Genomic DNA, 25,098 nt, shown 5'->3' with positions numbered 1-25,098 from the left:
AGATCATGAGTCAATTGAAGGAAGACCACCATGGAAAACCTGGAAGCACTGGACGGCCGTTACGTCCTATTGTGGGACTCCTCAGTAGTGTGCATCCTTGATCCCGCCTCGCGAGATTCGAACCCATGACCTATCAGTCTCGCAAGATAGTAACTCACTAAAGCCAGTGGTGGATGTGTCGCTCAATTTCGTGGGTCGGCTGAAGTTAGATATTAACACCATTGGATGCCGGCTCAATGGTCTGAAGGTTAAGCGTTCGCACGTGAGACTGATAGGTCTTAGGTTCGATTGGCGTGTGCAGGATCGTGGATGCGCACCGCTGAGGAGTCCCAAAATAGGACTAAACGGCTGTCTAGTGTTTCCAGGTTTTCCATGGTGGTCTATCTTCAACTGACTCAAGATCTCAACTATTGAAATAACTACAATCTCCATAAAACCCCTTCTGATATTAATGTTTAATTGAAAGATAACATTAAAAAACAAATAATAACCGCTGATAAACAAACAAATTGAAATTCATTAATTTAATATTTAACACGTACATTTTGTAACAATAAAAGTTCAATTTATATTTTTCAACTAAAAATAAATGTAGGAATCTATTTCATACCTTTTTTTATTTACTAAAGGTTAAAGTCACGTAAAATTGAATGTTGTGGTTGTTGTTGTTGTTATCATTGTTCTACTGTTTATTCACCATTTCTTTATTCATATCTGAATGTAACCAATATAGGTAGATAGATAGATAGTGTGCATTAGTTAGTTAGCTAGTTAGCTAGAATAAAGGCAATCAGAGAATGAGTTTATTCACAATTCGAATATAACACGTCTTACATGATGTTTTTTTCTTATTCATGCATATATATGTATATAAGATATTAACACCCGTATGGATAATTATGTACAATTTTGTCTATAATGTAATTCATTAAAACAAAACAAAGTGAATGTGACTATTGAAAGAAATTGTACATTGTACATTGAATGAAGATTTTATAGTCTTTCAAAATAGTTAAACTATTCATTAATTTTATACTGGATGGTTTTTAAAAGTTACATATGTATATAATCAGAAGGGTTATTGTGGAGATTTTAGTAATTTTGTAGTTGAAATGACGAGACTATAATTTATGGACGAGCCAATTAGAAACGTTTGATGGGTTTCAAGATCACGGCGCCTATTTCAGTACCTGATGCTTATGTACGATCGATTCACAGAGAATTTTAGAGAAGACTTGACAATTAAGTGGCTACAACAAATGAAACTACTAAGAAGTTGCTGTATTTTTAATTACGAGTATTAAATGACTTGTAGACCTTGTGCAGACTACCGTGATGTTGTCCTTCGATGTAATATATATTGAAGGAAGACGTTTGCTAGAATAAGAACCTTTATCGCTCTATCCAGATTGAGACTAAGGCATATTATAATAATTGCCGCCAACTGTATAATAAAAGCACTAGTAACATTGGCTGCAATAATCTCAGATGTTACTGAAGCTTCGGCTGTACAGTAGTATGAGTATTGTAAGGACATATCTATAATAAAAATGATAAACTTACACAACCAGAGTACACACAAATAATAATGAAGCTATGTGGTCGAGGTTGAGAAGGTTTTTTGACCCTGTCATGGCTCCAGAGACCAGCTATTATGGAGCCACATGGATGAGTTCCTCTACCTTATGCATTACGATTTTGGAACCTTTGAACCTTTTTCTAACAGTGACAAGTTTTTGGACCATATAAAAGAAGTGTATTATTTCGTTTTGTATAATATATTTTTACTCTATGCTGACTGTTTACTGATTGACTAACATTTCTCTAGGTCACTTAATATTCGTTCAAAGGTCGTCCATAAATTATAGTCTCGCCGTTGGATTCATGAGTCCATTGAAGGTAGACCACCATGGAAAACCCGGAAGCACTGGACGGCCGTTTCATCCCAGTGTGAGACTCCTCAGAAGTGCGCATCTACGATCTCACCTCGCGAGATTCAAACTCATGGTGATCTAGTTTCAATTGACTCATGATTTCAACTATAATATATGTATATAAACTTATTTTCTTTAATATTAATTTGTAGGTTGGATGGACTTGATAGTTTGAAAGGAATTGGGTATTAGGTAGAAAGTTAATAATAAATATCTTTTTTTTGTTATATCCTGATGATTAGAAAAATTGTATTTCTGACATTTTGTGACTTAATGTAAGTTAGTTATTCTTCTTCAGCCATTCTTGGATTTATGAGTTAGTAAAAGATAAGCTTTTCTTTTTTGGAAAAATTAATATTCAGAGCAAATCATATTAGCAGCATAGATCGAGCTCTTTCAAGACCTATGTCAAAACATTATCGTTCTTCGTTATCAAAAGGATCACTTGAGTCTTGATTCTTAAACATGTCGTAAACACCAGTCATATCTGTTCATCAGAATTTTTCTTAAGATTTTTATCAATGAAGTCAAAGAAATGGTTTAAAAAGATTATAAGTCAGCAACTTATGTACACCAGAGACTTTAGCACTTCACTTAATCCATTCTGATCTCTGTGTATGCAAGTGATTTGTTCAATCTCTCATCCTGCCGTGATTTTATCGACTCTTCTCATCTTTCGACAAATTATCTTTGTTACTCCTTCATTATTTCATTATAGTTATTAATTATCTGTTCATTTACAACGTTCATTTTTTCTGTACTCTACGTTCACTAAGTGAACAATTATCTCTTTTCGACAAAATATCATTATCTTAACACTTTTTCATTAGTCGATAGACGATTACGTTAGTCACTTACAAACAATTTATCAACTGTTTCTTAGTACTCTTCAAGTTGACAATTATCTTTCATTCCTAATTTATTTCCACTCCCATAAATTACGTAATTTCTTTTAACATTTTCATTCCCTTTTTATACAATACAACATTTAGTTATAGTTGAATTGATGAGTCGATATAAGCTAGACCACCACTGAAAACCTGAAAGCACTGGATAGCCATTTTGTCCTAGTATGGGACTCCTAAGAAGTGCGTATCTACGATCTTGCACGCTAGGCTCAAACTCAGGACCCTCGGTCTCACACGCGAACGCTTAACCTGTAGGACGAAATGGTCGTCCAGTGATCCCAGGTTTTAAATGTTGGTCTAGCTTAAAATGACTCATGAGTTCAACTATTAAATTACTACAATCTCCACAAACCTCCATTTTGATAATGAATATGATTGTACAGTTTTAGTAAATGATATCATCAAAAAGAAAATTTGCTTTTTCAAACTGTCATTATTTCTTTTTAAATAAATTGCTGGCTATTTATAAGTAATGTTAATGATTGTTTCATTCACCTTTCAAATTTCTTATTAGTAAAGTGGATATGATGTAAACGTCAAACCGAAAGAATGAAGTTATGATTAACAAATAAAAGTTGCTTTGGTCAGTCGCATAAGACCTTAACATTAATGGCAGTAAGCTAAAAATAACTTTTGATTCGGAAATTGTTTTCAGTGTCTTCAGTGAGTTACTTTCTCACAACAGACCCGATTGAACTCCACTGGTCACTGCTTTTCACTAGAACTCCAGGAAATACCTGTTGAAACCAGTCACTCGCGCGCGAGACTGATAGGTCCTGGGTTCGAATCTCGCGAGGGGGGGATCATAGATGCGCACTGCTGAGGAGTCCCACGATAAGACGAAACGGCCGTCTTGGTAGTTGTAAAAATAGTAATCAGTGTATTTGATACTGTATATTTCGACAAAAAAGGTGCATAATAAAGCAAAAAAAATTACACCTAATACTTTTTTTTTCATTTATAGACACTCAAAAAAACTGTACTTGAAGGATAGTTTTACAACAATGATTTGATCTTTATCTAGAAAATTCTTCTTTCAGCTCTACTGTAACAACGTTTTCCTATATGACTCTCAATGTGATTATGAACTCATGAAGCTATCGAATAAATGATCACAAAAATAGACCAACTCACTATTGTATTCTTACTAGAGTTTGTTTAATTAGTCTAAGTAAGTACTGTCTTTTTATAAAAATATTTAGATAAATTGCTCCCTTTATAAACATAACTAAATCATTCAAATAAATGAGAAAGGAAGAGATTTATAGTACTACATAAATATTAAGCAAAGATGGATGGTAACTAACACTGGAATTCAAGACCCACATTTTGTTCTATCTGAACTCAGTAGTAAAGCGTAAAACATGGTGGCGTTTGAGTCTAAAGGTGCTGGGTTCAAGTCCCGGAGTGAATATAAACTGGTTTGCGGATGCATCTAGCTGATGAATCCCAAATAGAACGAAACGCATGTTCTGAATTCTGCTACTAGCCACCATCCATCTGTGCTTAAAATGCTTGTGACTTGTTAGCAATATCGAGATTTTTCGCATAGGATGTATATAAACCAGTAAGAGACTGATCATTTGGAGTTCATCCTAAACACCAATGATAGTTCAAAACAACCTATATATTTGAATTAAAAACTATTTACATAGTTCAAATCAAAAATGGCCTAAAACTTTAAACTGACCTCTAAGGCTTGAATAAGACTTCATTTATCAAATTGTTTTATCAGGTATTCACTATCACAAACTTAATCGATTAAAAGCGATACCTAGGAAATCAAATGATTAATTGAAACCAAGGGACTAATGTAAATCGAATAAGCAATCGACCGAACCAATAAGAAGTTTGATTAAAAAAAGCTGGATACATTTTTATCTAAAATATACTACAACCAAAGCAGCAATATAATATGTGAAAATGTTAAATGATAAATATCAGAAGGGGGTTTTGTGGAGATTTTAGTAATTTTATATAGTTGAGATCATGAGTCAATTGAAGCTAGACCATCATGGAAAACCTGGAAGCACTGGACACCGTTGGATGCCGGCTCGGTGATCTATCGGTTGAGTGCTCTGATGCGAGACTGGTAGGTCCTATGTTCGAATCTCGCGAGGCGGGATCGTGGATGTGCACTGCTGAGGAGTCTCACAATAGGACGTAACGGCCATCCAGTGCTTTCAGGTTTTCCATAGTGGTCTAGTTTCAATTGACTCATGATCTCAGCTATATAAAATTATCAACAGTCAACCATATTACACAATACATATTCGTACATGACGTATAAATGATGTAATAAATACACAGAATATGATGTGGATAGTAAGATATTAGACTATATTCAAAGTTTTTCCTCAGCTTTTATTGAATAGTTCAAGTCTTTAATTAAAGTTAACAATTGTTTGTCGTCTAATTGTACAACCTATTCAAATTAATTAATCTCATGTGTAATCTTGACAGTACTGATCTGATCAATCTTGTCAATCTAAAAATTTATAATCTCTTTCAATATTTGATAATCATGCATCATGACTAAAACATGATACTCAAATGCATAAATATGCAATTTATATACATGAGGCCTAACATCATGCATTACAAGTTACCCCATTAAACGTGTAATTACATATAAAACTTCAGAATATAATAAAATCATCATCAAATTGAACAAATGATGTAATTCATAATCACGTTCATCATTCCAAACTTAATGGTGAAACAACAATGGTATACTTGTAAAATTAATTTGTACCAGTAACATAATGTCAAACTGAAATATGTTACAATATCTTATTGATCATTTATTTTCATTATGATTAGTCTTGTAGTGAATACTTGATTGATTCTATCAAATACTTTGAATAAAAATACTTGATAAACTTATGAAGTCATTAATCATGATCATTTGATGATTAAGTTAATGATTCATATATTGTATACATAATATTTTGGTCGAGTGGATTATGAAGACCTCGACATCTGAAGGAAAGCACGGAATACAATAGACAGCTCGGAATCAGTTAGACGATTTGGACTTCGTAGATGACTTAACCCTCTTATTCCATGCACATGGACAAATGCAGATGACGACAACTAGTGTGGCTGAAGCCTGTCCATCAGCAGGCCTCAACATATACGAGGGAAAACCAACATGCTAAAACACAACACAAAGAGCCCCAATTCAATCACACTTCATATTGAAGCTCTGCAACACATGAAATGTCTTATATACCCGAACAGCAACATCGATAAACAAAGAGGATCCGATGCACATCCTATAGACATCACCCCACAAACAATCGAACAAGCTATCATGAACTATAGACAAATCAATATTGGTAAAGCATGAGGACCAAATAACATACCAGCTGAAGCACTGAAGTCATGCAGAGAAGTACCTGCAAAGATGCTCCACATTCTATTTAGAAGGATTTAAGGGAAAGAAAAAGTATTAAGACCTGGGAAGTGGGATACCTAACCAAGCACCAAAGAAAGTAGATCTTAGTAAGTGTGAGAACTATAGAGATATTGCACTACCGTCAATGCCCGACAAAGTTTTCAGAAGCGCTGTTTATTTGGATGAGGGATTTAGTAAGTCCTCAACTTCAAAATCAACAAGCTGGCTTTCGTAAGGATCAATCGTTTATCGACCGAATTGTGACACAATAGTTCATTTTCGAACAATCGACTGAATAGAGCTCATTGCTATACATCAACCCACTTGGCTATGAGAACTTTATGGAACCTTCTTCGGCTCCATAGTGTCCCTGTGAAGACTGTCATCATCACAAATCATCAAACGGACTACATTGCAAAGTCTTGCATGGAGAGCAGTTGGCTGATGCATTATGAGTGTCAGACAAGTCTGCCTACTTTTGCCTTTTCTTTTTCTTCTGATGGTCGGCTGGATTATGAAGATTTTCACACTTCAGGAGAATCACTGAGTACATAGGACAGCCTGGAAGCAGCTAGACGATGTACATTTCGCAGGTGACCTGGCGCTTCTATCCCACACACATATGAACAAATGAAGGTAGGGACAGTCGGTGTAACAGCAGCCTTTGCAGCTGTAGGCTTTAACATTCACAAGAAAAAACGAAAAACTCTGAAATGCAACGCGGTGACTACCAAGTAGATCACAACTGATGGAAAATTACTGAGAGAGAAGAAAGCTCCCACATACTTGGGCAGCATAATTAATAAACCAGGGGTATCTGAGGTGGATTTGAAGGCATGAACCGGAAAAGCAGTCCTGGAATTCTAAAAGCTACTTGTCATCAGAGCCTAAAGTCCGAATGGACTGCGATTGATCAACTTCTTGTGGCCTATTTGCAACGTATGATGATCACCTCGACATTGCGACTCTGTAACAAGGATTTGAAAAGAAGAGTTTGGTAGTGGCTTGCAGTGGAACCCAGGATGTGCGTTACATCCAATTTGGTACTCGTCAGCTGAATGCAGATGATCAATCGCAGTTCATAGCATTAACCGAAAAAAACAATACAAATGGATTAAAATTCACCATGATAAACGAACCAGTTGCTCTCTGGAATCAGTAGCCAAGTGGATGACGCGTCGGCGTGTGAGTTAAGAGAGACTGAGCTCGAGTCCCAATGTGACCATCACTTTGATTCAGTGTACGCCTAACTAACGAGTTTCGAGTAAGACGAAACGCACGTCCTAGATCCCAGAACGACCAATTATCCAACTTCGCTTATCAGGTATCACGAAACATCAGGAATTTTAACTCACCAATCCTAGGAAAACATAAATTCTACTTGTTAAGTATTAGTTACTGACATACCTACTCAAATACTCTACCACTTATAGTATGACGTACGTTTAAAGTGTCTTATATGAATGTTGTTCTTACCTGAAATTCAGATAGTTTAACAATAATATGTGATGTGACGTTAAGGCACATTGAAAATGACAAGTGATCTGTTTGGCAAACATCAATATCAATTTAGCATACTATCTCAGTGAAATAATTAACAGTGAATCTCTGCCTACGTTCAATGTATTTTTTGGTTGGAGGTAACCGACAGAAAACGGTGGACCTAGATTACGTGCTCTTCATCAGAAACTGACTTCCTATAGGATTGAGATATATTTACAATCGATTGACCAATATTTACTACCTTTTATATCGACACACTGCATGTGATGTTAAGTCACATATACTAACAGCCGCATTATAATTCAATCGATATATTTCAATCAGCATGAAGATCAGCTTGATATATATGACACTGATAACTACTCAGTAATAAATCAGCTGTATAGCTTTTTGATAATACATGATATGCTTGATATCATCTTTCATCTGATGACTAATATCATGAAAGATAATGAGGGAATATTTCTAATTGCGTCCGAGAGTCGAAAACTATTCATACCAACTTATAGTGCTCACTACTCAAATCACAATGGTATAAACAGTGAAACACTATATGGATTATTATCAAGTAACATGCGAAAGTTTATTATTAATGTACGTAAAAGAGATTCAATCCAGTTCATTCAAAATATTCTTACCACTATTCAGTGAAAGTTAATAAAGTTTAACACCGATCATCGACAAATAACAAACAATTGATATGACTCGAATATCATTTTTGCTATAAATGTTTGTAACTTAAATAATTACCGACACTTAAAGGTTCAATAAGTGTAATTGTTACTGTAAGTAAAACACATATCTATGAACTGCAAAATTAATTGCCAACATCATATTGGGTTTATATTCATTATGTAATTACAGACAGCGAATAGTAATATCAATTTCTCTATTCTCAAAAGAACCCTTACATTAGACAAGACATTGTAGTGTACATATATATTTTACAAATGTATTGTTAGTCGATTTATCAGCATTAACAATAAATATTACACACACAAGACGGAAGAATCACTTCAATGAAATTTGACTAGAAATGTACATTTAAATAATGATGAAGTAAACAGAAATTATTAATACTCATTTATTTTTATTGTTACAATTATTAGCTTGGAACAGATTGACAGGCGAAACGTTAGATTTACTTCAAATACATTCGCTGAAATTTTATAAATATATATTCTTCCTATTTAGTGTCTTACATCAACTCGGCGCCCAAATACTGTGAAACTATTCGCTCTAATTTAGACGAAAGTTCTTATATATTTATATATTCTTAGTTATTGAAAGACAAAATAAATGATTTCCATCATGACTTCATCATGACTTCTATATATCCGATTATAAATATAAAGCGGTAAACAATAAATGATATGAATCAATATTAACAATTTCACCTTCATATCAATGGTCTACTACCTTACTTACTTTCATTTAAAGTGTAGTGCATGAATTAATGATAATACTATCAGATATTATTATTGTTCTATTCAATGAGTAAGTATATCGACGAACACTTATCGCATTTTCAGCATTTCATACCGTACCTAATAATTAAAACTAAAGCTTAATTCAATAAACTGTATTTTTTTGAATAGGAACTCTAATCTTACATTCTATCATCTACTTTCAACTATCTGAAGGGGGTTTCGTCGAGATTTTAGTAATTTTATATGGTTGAGATCATGAGTCAATTGAAGATAGACCACCATGAAAAACCTGGAAGCACTGGATAGCCGTTTCATCCTATTGTGGGACTCCTCAGCACTGCGCATCCACGATCTCGCGTCGCGAGATTCGAACCCGGGACCTATCAGTCTTGCGAGATAGTAACTCACTGAAGACAAAGGTGAATATAACTCTCAATTTCGTGGCTATCAGGAGTCAGTGGCCGAGTAGATAACGCGATGGCATTTGAAGCGAGGGTGCTGGGTTCGAGTCCCAGAGTGCACATCAACTCTGAGATGCAGGTACATCCAGCTGACGAGTCCCAAATAGAACGAGACGCGCGTCCTGAATTCCAATGCTAGCCACTATCCATCTCTGCTTACAATTTCGTGGATCGTTTGAAGTTAGACATTAACACTGCTGAGGAGTCCCACAATAGGATGAAACGGCCTTCCAGTGTTTCCAGGTTTTTCATGGTGATCTTCCTTCAACTGACTCATGATTTTAACTGTCTATTAGTAAATTGACTTTACTCCTTATTATTATCATTTCAATACCCAATAACCTTCTGTTTAAATTTTCCTCTTCCCACCGGCTACAAAAAAGAGATATCAACAATCAAACTAACATTTTCAGAAGAATATTATGTTTGATATATGTTTTCCTCTCAAAATAAATTATTATTTAGGAAATAATAGTAACAATAATAATAATAAATTATTTATAATATATAAGTAGTTCTATTAAGTAATACACAAGAAATTAATCCCAAAAAAAATAACATAAGACAAGAAAAAAAGAAGAGGTCATTTATAATAATTGAACTTTGTACAATGAAAATAAATAAACAAAATGGTTATTGTTTAACATTCTGATCGTTGTAGATTTTGCTTATATCACTGATCATACTACTAATACTATTATTGTTATTTCTGTAGTTTGATTGCATTTTTTTGAAATAATGATAAAGGATGAGATGATTTTGATAAAGAAATCAGGAATAAATCAATCATTATCATCTGAAATACTATTCATTTCAGTGGATGACAATTCAATGTTACTTTTAAGTGTATTATTCTCTGTAATCTGTCCCATTGATGCTGATGTTGTTGTTGTTAGTACTGTATTCAATGATGGCTTATTCCTCAATTCATTTGATTTAGTGATAAGAGATGATGGTGATGATGATGAAGATAAGGTTGAGGACAAGTTAGTTGAAGTTGTTATTGTTGTTGTCATAATTAGTGGTGGCGGAGATGATGCTGATGAAGAAGAACAAGACGATGATGATGATAATGATGTTGATGTAGAATGTTTTTGATTACGCAACTTTCCACATATTACATGACTATCTTTGAATGATTTCATTAATTTCGACTGGTTATTATTAATCGTATCATTATAATTCAATGGTGTACTAACTCCGTTTATTGATTTATTACTAGATAATAAATGTGTTTCATTTGATGATGACTTAGTTGGAGATTCTGATGGAGTTTTACAGTTTACATTTTGAGGAGATAAAATTTCAGAACTATCTTGTTGACTATTTAGTGAACATTGTGATATACTATTACGTGTAATATTTTCCACTCGACAATTACTTATTGTATTCATATTACAATTTGTATTCATTTTATTAGTTAACAGATTATGAGTAGATAGTTTTTCTGAAACATTATTGTTCTCTAATGATAATGTTTGATCATAACGAGATAAATAATCAGTAGTTAATTGTGTTTTACCTAAAATTGCAGTTATCTCTGAATTTACAAATGCCCATGGATATTTAGAACCTGGTAGAACACATTTTTTACCGCTAGGGCAATAAATTTCTAAATTTTTCAAATTATTCATATTAACATTCTTATTAGCTTGGTTATTATTATTATTATTATTATGAGCCTGATGTTCATTCATCATACTTTCTAAATAAACTTTAGCACATTGAAAACAAAATCTATGCTCTAAATTAGCAGGACATTGAACAAAATGACTACCTTCTAAATGACGTGGACATAAATTACATAGAATTCGTTTATTTGGTGATTTTCTATGTTGTATTAATGGTTTCCATTTTTTACAGGGATCATTTAATTTATCTGATAAAGAATTCATATTATCATTAGTACAATGACTTTTGATTCCATTCAATTCAGACTGTGAAGAAAGTCGTGGTTGTTTATTATTGATGTCACATAATTGACCACTTACAATCTCTTCAGAATTATAACCATATGATTTTCGTTTCTTTGATGAATTCAATTCATCTTCTATTGTATCATTGGTCATATTAATTTGTTTTAATAAATCTTTAGACAACAATTGTGTTATAGTGTTTGTTTGCTTTTGTATTAATGGTTGAGATATTAATTGAAGTATTAATAAAAGTAAATCAATAAATGGTGCCCATATAATTTGATTCATATTATCTCTAGCAATTTCATATTCAAATTGATCAACTCCTAATTGTATCTCTCCGATATCATTCATAATATTGTTATTGTGCTCATGGATAAGTTTTGTATCGATCAATTTAATAAATTGATTAAAACCAGTACAGATATTAGATGAACCAATAGGATATTCAAAAAACATTATATTAATTAAATTATTTTGTTGTAAATTATAATGATCATTTAAAATGGTATTATGATTAAGTCCTAAGAAATAAGCTTGAATAGTTGGTTGATTACGTAATCTTATTAAAATGGGTAATTTTAAATTTTGTGCAATAAATAAATGAGAATTAATTGAATTTAAATTGAATTTAGATAATTTCCCATTCTGTATATTTTCATTCAAGAATGAATGATTAATTACTGAATTAACTATTTGTTCTGATGAATCAAAAATATTGGTGAAGTTGACTTTATTCTGATCGTTTAATTTATTCAAGTTACTAGATAATAATGACATTTGATTATCATCATTAGTAAGTAAAGGATTCGATCCTAAAAGATTACTAATTATTTGTAAATATGTTGTTAAAAGACGAGGATTCCAAGGTGATTGTAATGTAAACTCTGAATTTAAACTATGTTTCTGTTCTGTACTTGTACTTGAATCTATAGAGTTCTCGGATACAAAATTATTAATTAATTTAACAGTATTCAATGGATTGACTTCATTAGTATTTAATGTACTAGTTGTTGTATTATTGATATTTAATAATGAAGAATTGATCATATTATTTAATAGAACAACATCATCATGTGGTGATACAATTACTCGTTTACCATTATTATTGAATTGATTTCTTATGGAATGATCATCTATTGGATTTGTATTCTGTAATGGATCATCTAATACTAAAATTGGTTTTGTATTTAAATTCGTAAATAATGATGAATTTGAATTGATCAATGATGGATATGTTGAATATTTTAAAATATTCATAAAAATATCTTTTAAACGTGTATCATAATTGGATAAGATATTTTGGGTTCCATTTAATGAATTTAATACATTCTCATCTCGTAATAAATGTGGATTATTATGGGAGATCGTCGATGATGTTGATGAAGGTACTACTAATTCAGATCCAGTTTGCAGTATATTATTACTATTTCCGGTTAAAATATTTAAATCTTTATGAATTTCATCATTTAATTGATTAATATTATTTAAATAATGTGATGAATCAATAAATCGATTTATTTCTAAATTTTTATTGATTTGTGTTTTATATAAAAAATTTTTGTTTAAATCGAATGGAGATTTTCTTTGTTCCAAATTTAAATCATTTATTGAATGATTACGTTCATCTATTGTTGTTGTTGTTGTTGATGATGATGATGTCGTTGTGATTGGTATATTCAATTGTATATCATCTAATTTATCATTTATAATTTTTTGATTATAAATACGTGGTAAATAATGCATTTTCATTAATTTTGCACGATTAATAACACATTCAATTCTATCAGCTCCTTCATAATTAACACAACCACGACATACTAATTCACTAAATTCTGATAACATTGCCCATGGATAACGTGGTAAATCACAAAGATAACATTGTATACGTGTAGAACCATAATGATGCATTGTATTCATGATCTCTGATTGTTTTATATTCATTATAATTATGAATAATCAATTCATTAGATAAGATAAGAATAACATTGAACAAAAAGGAAATCTTTTTGAAACTTGAATTAGATCTTTGATCTATTTTAAACACTAACAACTATGGATAGTAAACATAATCACGTATTCATATAAGAAAATGATTCGTTTATTTTTAAACCTAATCATACATTATATCATTTGTCGTATCCTGATTGGTTAATAATTTTATCCAATCATTTATTAGCTTTTATATTAAGAAATTAGGAATCATAATTGAGATCAAATTTATTTTTCTTTATGTGAATGAATTAAATGATAGGATGAATATTAGAGAAGAGATCATTTATTTTAGATCATATTTGAATGTTTTATTCTATTATTCAATATTTAGTATTGTTTGTTTGAGTGAACATCAACTCTGAGATGCAGGTACATCCAGCTGACGAGTCCCAAATAGGACGAAATGCGCATTCTGGATTCCACTGTTAGCCACTATTCATCCTTGCTTATTATTCAACACTTGGAGATAGAGAGTTAGTGTATTATACTTATAAACTTAATATTACTTTATAAGTAGTTGAGTCATTTTAAACTCTACATATAATTGATAACCATCTAAATGTATGTTTTCTATATAAACATAGAAGTAATACATCATCATTAACAACAGTTATGTCAGTTCTTTAATTAATAGTAATCAACATTATCTATTAGACCTAGTTAGTTGTTTCCTACTATGAGAGTATATCACAGTAATTCACTGAATATTATTAAATAATGATCGAATTCTTTTAAACATTTTATGAATTATAATTACCAAGGCAGATGGCTTTACACTATGATCCCATATAATTAATATTTGGTGTTCAGATATAATTAGCAGAAAATATATAGAATTTCTGTCTGTTTTGCATACTCAAGTTGTATGTCTGATATTAAGATGACATATATCGCTCAGAAATGCGATGACGAACTTATCTAATTGTTTCACTGTTTTCATAACTTCTAATCGGGTAAAAACACATACAAACCTTCAGTACAATGTTAGAAATCATTATTTTCAGTTATTTGATGAACTACATGATGTAAATGAAAGACTCGACTTCTTGGTTAACACAGTTTGAAAGTTTGTATATTCTGTGAGGATAAACTAATAATTATCACTTTTGTGTATTTTAAAAGATTGCTGTTAACTATAGACTATGTATTTCGCTATGTGATCAGTAAGTTTGAACCAGTATTCATCCTCTACGCGTATTCAAAAAATGAAAAATATCACAACTTTTAGTGTTGCATAACCTTGACCCAGTTATAGTTTATTAGCATTTCGGTTAACTGTAGGAATTCAGGCCTTACGTTTCGTCCTATTTGAAACTCGTTAGCCGATAATGTATACAACCTGGTGTTTATGTCTCCATCGAAACTCAAACTCAGTGCTTTTTGCTTCAAACGGTAATACGCTATCCACTGCTAGCTACATACAAAATGTACTAAAATCTTGTGACTAAAAACTATACTGAGGCAATCCGTTTAACATTCAAACACGACAAATGAAACTGATTGGCTGACATTCGAAATATCAAATGCAGAAAATAACAATCTCTTTCTAATACCAGGATTCACATTCAGACACGATTAATGCGTTGTTAACAGCTTGTAGCGTGAAAACCATATGAAAGTTCGAATCTTTTTTGCAACTGACATTTTACTTACTAAGCTTAAAGACAATATTTGTAGTGAAAAGATATTTACATCATTTGTTTGATAGATACAATCTCTAACTTAGTCTTCTTACTTAGTCTATGTCAGTTTCCCTCATTTCATTCTATTTGTTAACAGTTAAGTCTGGGAATAAATAATATCGAATCGGTTATTATAAACGATGAAAACTAATAAACATAAACAGAAAACCACTTATTAATAAATGTGCATATGTGATTATCTTTGTCTATAAAGGTAGCTCGAAAAGTTGGTGATGAATTTATTAACTTTCTTGAAAAAAAACCTATTCCGTGTACTGAATAAATGTGAGAACGAAGATAAAGTTGGCATAAAGTCAAGCATTGACGTAGTTTATCATACATTATTTAATCCAGATGATTTAAAATATCATTTTGTTGATATTCTGACTGAATTTCAATCAATCTTAGTTGATATATATACATAATTAGCGAAATACCTCTATTTGGCTATTATGTCACAGGTTTATATAGAAGGAATGGAATATGGTTTGCAGTGGAATCTATTGTACGGGTTAATGGCGACCTAGAGTCAGTAGCTAGGTGAATATTGCGTTCATGGTTCTAAGGGGAAAGCACTCAGTTGGAGTCTCGGAGTGAGCATCAATCATGTAATAAACCAAGATCAAAAGTTGAGCAGAATGTTGTAAGGAAACGAAAATAGTTTGTATCACAGAGGCAAAGAAAGATAAATATTTCCTTTTGAATTTATAAATCATTTTAAATTAATAGTTGAATTCATGAGTCCACTAAAGCTAGACTACCATGGGAAACCCGAAACCACTGTGATTGATGACCGTTTTATCCTAGTATGGAACTCCTCACGACCTCGCACGCGGGATTCGAACCCAGAACCTATCGGTCTCGCGAGCAAACGCCTAACCTTCAGACCATTGATCAATGTCTAACTACAACCAATCCACGATATTGCGCGACTGTTCTTTATTGTCTTCATTGAGTTACAATCTCACAACAGACCCGGTTGAACTCCACTGCTCATGGCTTCTCACTAGAACTCCAGGAAATACCTCTTGAAACTAGTAACTAATGAGTATATGATTATTACCAGAAGGGGTTTTGTAGATATTATAGTAATTTAATAGTTGAATTCATGAGTCAATTAAAGTTTAAGTTAGATATTAACACCATTGGATGCCAGCTCAGTGATCTGGAGGTTAGGTGTTCGCACACGAGACCAATAGATACTGGGTTCGAATCCGACGTTCAGGGTCGTGGATGCGCACTGCTGAGGATTCCCATACTAGGAAGAAATGGTTATCCAGTGCTTCCAGGTTTACCATGGCGTTCTAACTTTAATTGATTCATGAATTCAACTATTAAATTATTATAATATCCACAAAACCCCTTTCTGATTATAAATTACTGTTTCTGATGACTGATAGTAATAGTTTCAACAAAACTCAGAAAACTAGAGTGTGACTGTTGATTGATCACCTTGGGAAATTTCTCAGTATTGGCCTGACTTCCTGTGTCAAAAAAATATTGGGGGATTGAGTTATTTGAAGTTTATCTCCCAGCTGACCAATAACTTTTTGGAACTCACTCAACAAACTTAGGATAATTATTTCTTTCTGTACAAATAATGTAACTACCTCAGTAGGTATATATAAATACATTGGACTCATTTGGCGGCAACATGAAAGAGGGTAACAGTAAACCTTTGAATTATTGAACATGTTATTTTATGCAGTATTAGTAGCTTGGCTGCAGTGTTCTAGGTAATGCAATGTCTTGCCATATACCGATTTCATTTAGTTTCGTAAATTTATTTGCATCACTGTTATACTATGCTGTTGTGTTTTAGAAAAATACCTCCAACTAAATTCATACATTTAAATATTTCCAACTTATTTCGTAATTATAATATCCAACTATTTCAGATTCTAAGCGGCTGAAATGGATCTAATAAAAATATAATTTCTTCATATTAATCCCACGTAGATAATTATCAGGTAGGATTGTAGATGAACGTCTTAACAGAATCTCTAAGTTCATTACTTAATTTAATGATATGAATCATATTAATAATGTTAATAAATAATTATCAGTCAGTTCCACTTAAAATACACCTAATAATCAATGTAAAATGAATCTATAAAAATCAATGTTTTAGGGCATAGACTTGAACTGAATTCTTAATTTCACTTCAGTGAATTTCTGTCTATCTCTTCCTTTTTATTAGTAGAAAGGGAACACGTCGTTTGGAATAGTAAATATTTCCATTTTTTCTTGAATATTGCTTTAATCACGTTGCATTTTCTCAGTTGAAACCACGAACTAATCTTAACCAAACCACGAGTGGAAAACTGAAAGCACTAGACAGTTGTTTTGTTTTATGTTCAAGTCTTGCGTGTGGGGTCGTAGATAGGTACTGCTAAGAAAACCCATACCAGTAAGAACTGGCTGTCTAGTGTTGCTATGTTTTTAATGGTGGTCTAACTTAGATTGGTTCACAAATTCATAAAGGAATATCTAAATTTATCTAGATATTCAGTTCTTGTTAATAATTACTGAAACGAACACTAGTAAAGTTTCGAACAATGTTTTAAACCCTTCATAGAAACATGTAATGTAACAGGTAATCACTTCTCGCGTGTAAGAAGTTCTACATAGCTCTAGGAGTTACACCTGAGTATATGATTATTGGATTGTACAATATCCTGAATTGATTAAAGTTAGGCATTCACACCTTTGAATGACGCCTCAGTGATATCAAGGTTAAGCGTTCTCATGTAGAATCGAAGGTTTTGATTTCAATCCCCATATGAGGATTGTGGATCTTCACTGCTGCGGAGTTTCATACAAAGACAAAATGACCATCTAGTGCTTTCAGGTTTCCAATCGTGGTCTGGTTAAGATCAATTCGTGATTTCAACTGTGAAAAGACCTTTATCGCCTATGTCAAGTCATATTTGTTTAATTGATAACGAAACTTTGGAAAAGCCCTATTTTTATTTAACTTGAAATCATTTACTGACAAGTATTAAATTGCAAGTCATCTCTTTTTAAAAATTTCAGAAAGGTTTTCTTTACCTACTTAGATATCCTATTCGTTCCATTAGAATAAACAGTTCAGAACATAAAGGATTTATTCTGAAGTTAGATCACAAATTTCATTTTGCTTGAAATGATGGTTGCATTTTAATGAAAATGATTTGGAGGTGAAAAGAAAATGAAGAGATAGGTGATAAACATAATAGGCGGTGAAATGAATGGCAGTCATAGAAACATACAATTCATTTTCATGAGCATTTAACACGCTTATATAATGTATGTATTCAAACTGTTCCAAAATATCATTCTTAGACTTTGGTACAAAATGAAAAATTCATTATAGACCATTAGTGTGAGAGAGAAAGAATGAGATAGAGAGAAATCAGGGAAGAATTCCTCTTTAACACATAATTCTCCTTCACTTTATATTATTATCTTTCGTCTCTTCAGTTCAGATCTATCATCAATGAGTTATGTAAATGAAAATATGATTTTCTACTGAACCATACCGCTGTTCTCTCTATTTCTCTTTCTTTTCTTCATTTTCTCTTTAACTATCGGTGCGAAGCACTTTCATTTAGAATGAAATAAGAATATGCACGCAACATGCGATAAGGTTTAGATTGACATGCACGCAAACTTTAAACAAGAACGTTTTGAACATTATTGTTATTGTTTATATACTTCGGTGGGGATGGAAAATTTGAAACAAAGAGTATAATCATTCTTCTGAACAAGATATAGAAGTTGAAACACGCATATACATACCATATATTATATACACTTGACTGTAATCTCTTTTTTCTACATAAACGTGCATACACACAATCACACTGATATGAACATACAATGACTACCTTAGATAATCCAATTAAAAACGTTTAAGTTCGAATATCCAGAGGAATCAAGGGGCGTGGTTGGTCATGACAGAGTTACAAATAATCTGTAAAAAAAACTATGAATATAACCGTTTATTCAACTGGATAGTTTGTAGAGCACGGCACGAAGATTTTCTAACAAATGGAATGAATGCAAAAGTGTGTGTAAACTATAAATATAAACAAAGAAAGTATTCTGCATGAAAGTCAATTCTGGAATCCAACTACATCAATCTATCAAGTCTTAAATAGGGTGAAATGAGAGTTCTGGTTTCCACTACAGGCCACATCCCATCTTCAAATAATAGACATTCATCATGAAACTAGATGTACATTCCTGTAAGCTTTCACTGCGATAATTAAAATTTGATCTGGGAAAGGTGTACAACAAATTACCTGCAGTCTTCTTGCCAAACTGAACTGTTGTGAAATATTTCCCTATTATATATATATATATATATAGAGAGAGAGAGAGAGAGAGAGGGAGAGAGAGAGAGCCGGGATATGACATTTGTGCGAACCTTAAAGGGTACTACTGACGAAATGTACTCGCACAAATATCTTTTCCATTTCTACGCAAAGCTCACATGAGATGCTTTTCACACCCTAACGTTCCTCAGTATTGTCGTTTACCTCTGCCTAAAGTCAAATATATATTGTTCTATCAGATATCATCTTTTTTATCGTCCCTCTCTTTTAGACAAGATTTTGAGAGAGCATGGCATACACATAGTTTGATTATGACTTAATTAAAGTGTTATTGCTCTTGCACCATCGATCGTCAACCAGACGTTTTCAGTCAACTTTCTCTTGGCCTCTTCTTTCGATTGTTCACAAGTGCTATTCGTTATGCATGATGTCACACATGATCATATCCAGGATTTTCAGGCCTCGCAAAGGGTGAATATCATCTTGAGGAAACAGTTGTACCTAAATTATTCTCTACATACTTGAATTTAACAGTTCACAGTTTCTTATGAGGACTTTAGAATTAAATCTACAGCATAGTTTATCACTGAAAACGCGAATAACTCACAAAGGTGTTGGGGAAACCAACAACAATCACTTCAGATTATGAAGGGGCAAGAAATTAAAAAAATACGTAGTCCAATATCCTCTGACGGAGAGTTGGCAGGCTCTTAGATTACCCGACGCTATTGGAGAAAAAAAGAGTGTAACAGACTAATAACTACTAGTAAATAATATAATGATAATGTTGAAATATCAAAAGGGGTAAAATAACTTAAAATTTCGCTCAAGAAATTTAGATGATGTTGATTTCTCTTGATTGGAGTTGTCATTGTTTATCTAAATGAAATCAGAGGCATAACTTCAAGAGAGCGTCCCTGTTATGTTTATTCCTGTGATACCGGTTAATCCATAGAATATTATGAAATGTTTCATGACAGTCTCTAGCTTCCAGTTCTTCTCAATGTGACAATAAATTCAAGTCTCTAACCTTATAATACTGACCAGTTTGTTAGATTTTATGTCATTCATTTTTTAGTGCTCATTTGAACACTCATACTGTAAGTTGGCTTATAGCCAACTCTTACGCTTCATTTATTCAGTTCACACTTATTTTTATGTCTGGGTATACAAATATAGGAAATATATCTATGTACGTTGTGTAATCGGCATTTCTTACTTCAATACCGTAATTCAGAACATCCACAAACTCACGAAAGTCTAGTAAAACTCTGTTGAAATAGACAACTGTTAAGCGTCAGGTGATAATAAACACAAATTCTAGGTGTTTTTATTTAATTTATTCTACACAGCCTGTCTTAAACCACATGGAACTAGTCTATCCTTCAAGAAAATGGCCTGTCCCTTTACTTCTAAGTGTAGCGATTAAATTTTCATACCCATCACGGCCTTTGAACGTTGTTAAATCAAATATTTGATCAAAGTAATATCAGAAGAATCAGTGTGTGAAGAAATTCTCAAGTCCAGTGACCTAAGGCCCTTTAACCTAGGCAGAGATGAGGCTTACTTTTTGACTAGAAAGGTAACATTGACACAGTTACCCTCCCCTTTACTTAATGGAATATTAACTCTAAAATTCTTTTAGAAACAAATGATTCAGAGCTTACTGTATCAACAATAAATGAATGTAAATTGTTTGTGTCAGTAATCAACTTTTGCATTAATTGCTGTTTCTTTGCAGACGGTAGTAAGTGACAGAAAATCCATTCTCCCGTCTAAATCCACTGATTCTGACTCATGATTATTGTTTGTTTTAGTAATAAACAACTTGGAAGTTCTACAAACTTTTTCTATATCTCCAACCTTTTCACACTTAACGCAACGTGCATAACAACACTGACAAGAATTAAAAAGATGAAATTTATCACACAAAAAACAGGACTTAATACCTGAGGATGAATTAAAAGTGGTTTCCAAATCGTAGACTTATCTGAATGAGTTGGAAATATTCGTATCAGAAGAAATCTGAGGTTATCCAAATTCGATAATAAGGCATCATGTTGTTTCGAAATAGCATCGTGAAAATCATTATTAACATCTTCATATTTAAAGCAGAAATATTTTGCTATCTGAAAAGTTCCGGAAGGAATTTATATAAGCTGTTTTTCTAGTTTAAGATCATTTAAACTAGCAATCAGAAGGTCACGAAGTTAAAATATACAGTTTTTCACCGAAATTGCACTGAGAAGTCTGCGGCTAAAGCAACATTATAAAATCTCTGATAGTCTGATTCAAAGCACGAACTAATTTGTTGAAATATTTTCTTGCGAATGTTCAGACTGATATCACGTGAAAATAATCTGTCAGTAATCTCTTTAGTTTCTTGACAAGAAGTAGGATAGGGTCGTCAGTATATGCAAGATTCTTGAACAAACTATAAGCTTCTGTGACAATAGCAGTCATAAAATGAGCTGAAATATTAACCCCCCTTGTAGTTATTTAATAAACATTCCAGATTGTTAGAATCCATATTTACAGAGACACCAGATATAGATGTGAGTTAGTCTGACGAAATACTACTAATCTCAAATGGACTGGAACTTCAATAAGATAAAATCAAGAAATCGAATTCGAAGTAGGTGGGATAGGATTATGTAGTATTATTGCAACAGATTAAAACAACTTAGCGTATAGTAACTGTATTATTCATTTAAAAAAACATAGTTGGAGAAATATATTTTTTTAAAACACGGATTTCAGCGAAGGGATCGCTTTTCAACAAATTTATTATCAAGTTGCACAATCATGTATAAATACGTATTTGTTGCAATAATTAAAGGTAATAGGGGGTGGGATGGGGCTAAAAATCAAATGAAGTATTAGAAATAATTATTCAATCACTCCAGAACCTTATTAAAACCTTATTAAAAAAACATCGATCGGAAGATCCAAACAAACAATACTAAGTGAATTTAAACTTCATCCCATTGCACAAGCAAGTGGCTATCAGGACTCAGTCGCCGAGTCGATAACGCGATGGCATTTGAAGCGAAAGGTACTGGGTTCGAGTCCCATAGTGAACATCAACTCTGAGATGCAGGTACATCCATCTGACGAGTACCAAGTAGGACGAAACGCGCGTCCTGAATTCCACTGCTAGCCACTATCCATCTTTGCTTACTTATTAAATCAGTTTCGTTGTCATAATAAGGTAATTTAGTATGTTCTTGCTTTTACAATTTAAAAATTCTCAGTTAAATTTGTTAGCTCCATTATGTTTCACATAATGTAGGAAGTTGAAGTATGCAGAATGATCTCTATCATTTTCACTATACTTTTATATATATGGTCTAAACTGAAACACTTACATTCGAAAAATTAGTTTAAATTGTAATGACTTGGATTGTCCTGTTGTTGATGTTTCTAACTGAATTTTGATCAGTCTTACTTAGCATAAGGGCAACCTATATAGATTGCTTCGATATAGCCATTATGACACAAATTTACATAGAATAGATGGAATGTGGCTAGTGGTGAAGTCCAGAATGCTCGTTTCACCCCATTTGGGACTTGTCAGCTAGATATACATGTATCCTAGAGTCAATAACAATCTTTGGATACAGGTATATTCAGTTGATGAATAGAACTTTTGGTAAATTAGAACCAATAAGGATTATTCTATATAACTGGTAAAAAAATAATTGTTTCACTGCTAGACCTCCATTGAAACCTGGAAGCACTGGTTAGACGTTCCGTCTTAGTATGGGACTCCTCAACAGGGAGCACCCACGAGGTCCGAACCCAGCACTTTCGTTATCTCTCGTGAACACCTAACCTCTAGACTCCTGAGTTGCATCCGACAGTGTTGATGTCTAACTTCAACCAATCCAAGAAATTGCGCGATCGTCTTCTATTTTCTTCAGTGAATAATTGCCTCACAACAGCCATAGTTGAACTCCACTGGTCACGGCTTCTCATTCAAACTTCAGGAAACCCATCTTGAAGTCAGTTACTGATGAATACATTATAATTATCATGATATCACTCTAAACTCAATAAACTCCACAACCCTTTACTAAGAAAGAAATAATTCTTAATTTAATTTTGAATTTATGTAGAACTAGTATTTTTCAAAGACACTAAAAGTCTTTTTATATAGTTGAGATCATGAGTCAATCGAAGTTAGATCACCATGGAAAACCTGGAAGCACTGGACGGTTTTTTCGTCCCATTGTGGGAATCCTCAGTAGTACGCATCCACGATTCCGCCTAGCGAGATTCAAACCCAGGACCTACACTCAAAGTTGTCAAAAACATTCTATTACAAAAATAATAGTTTCTGAAATAACTTCATGTCTCATTTTTAATGCTAATGCTTTTCCATAAACCAATTTATGTATATAATAACAATGTAATCTGACATGTTTCATACATCACTGATTTAAGTTTGCTAAAACTGTAACCTTTACTTTGTGTTTAAAGACAATTTTTCTTATATCAAATATAATGATATTTAAAGATTAGTGAAGATCCATAATTCGTATGTATCTATTTGACCTGTGATTTAACCATAATGAGATGTATACAAAAAATTTTAGTGTTACAGCTTTCCTCTAAATAAGATGTAATGAATAACTACTGATTAAAATAATGAATATATCACAAAGGGGTTTTGTGGAGATTTTAGTGTTTCCAGGTTTTCCATGGTGGTCTAGCTTCAATTGACTCATGATCTTAACTATATAAAATTACTGAACTCTCCACAAAACCCCCTGCTGATAATGATCATATGCGCCCTAGTGACTGGCTCCATGAGGTAATTTCTGGAGTTCTAATGAGACGTCGTGGCTAGTGGAGCTAATCCATTCCAGGTAGAGACAGGTATCTACCTCAGTACGATGGAAGTTAGTCGCTCAGTTTCGTGGATTGGTTGAGGTTAGACATTAACACCGTTGGATGCTGACTAAGCAGTCTATCGGTTAAGTGCTCTGGCGCGAGGCTGGTAGGTCCTGGGTTCGAATCTCGCGAGGCGGGATCGTGGATGCGCACTGCTGAGGAGTCCCATAATAGGACGAAACGGTCGTTTATTTCTTCCAGACTTTCCATGGTGGTCTAACTTCAACTGACTCATGATCTTAACTATATAATGAATATATGTTCATTTCTCAATTCATCAATAATGTACAAGTATTTATCAACTATTGTCTACGTAAGATACCCAATGTCCGTTGACTGAATACTATTATCAACAACCTACGATGGAAGACGACAAATCAGCTAAGTTGTTATTTATGAATACATCTCATCAAGAATTGATTTCCACTGAAGTACCATTGTACATCATAGAACATTGAATAGTTTTCTTATTTATTGTTTGAGATTCATCAGTTGTGATTACTTATGAATATACACGTAAATTGGAATTCATTTGTGACGCAAATACATCATCAAAGTGATTAATTATATAACAGATTTTTCCCCTATACAATTATATATATATAGAAAGAGAGAGAGGGAGTGGAAGATTATATCTCCTATCAAAGAATATAA

At 32.8% G+C, this 25,098-nt stretch overlaps 2 protein-coding genes across 2 annotated transcripts in view; both read right to left on the bottom strand.

Annotated features, from left to right (window-relative positions):
• Positions 1 to 10,418: 10,418 nt before the first annotated feature.
• Smp_123810 (hypothetical protein) lies at positions 10,419 to 13,496 on the bottom strand (the record flags this gene model as incomplete). Its single annotated transcript, XM_018793167.1, has 3 exons — positions 10,419 to 10,550; positions 10,758 to 11,845; positions 13,175 to 13,496. The coding sequence occupies 3 exons, from the start codon at positions 13,494 to 13,496 to the stop codon at positions 10,419 to 10,421; spliced, it is 1,542 nt and encodes a 513-aa protein (XP_018647706.1).
• Positions 13,497 to 21,249: 7,753 nt separating this feature from the next.
• Smp_123820 (putative serine-rich repeat protein 2) overlaps positions 21,250 to 25,098 on the bottom strand; it is a gene marked incomplete at both ends in the record, with an annotated part of 34,646 nt that continues 30,797 nt past the window's right edge. Inside the window, 2 exons of the mRNA XM_018793166.1 lie at positions 21,250 to 21,444; positions 21,498 to 21,677. Of these exons, the coding sequence (XP_018647705.1) occupies positions 21,250 to 21,444; positions 21,498 to 21,677 (375 nt within the window). The remainder of the gene's footprint in view (positions 21,445 to 21,497; positions 21,678 to 25,098) is intronic.

Source organism: Schistosoma mansoni, chromosome 1, assembly GCF_000237925.1.
Source record: "Schistosoma mansoni strain Puerto Rico chromosome 1, complete genome".
Taxonomy (NCBI): Eukaryota; Metazoa; Platyhelminthes; class Trematoda; order Strigeidida; family Schistosomatidae; genus Schistosoma; species Schistosoma mansoni.
This window is presented reverse-complemented; position numbering and strand designations above follow the sequence as displayed.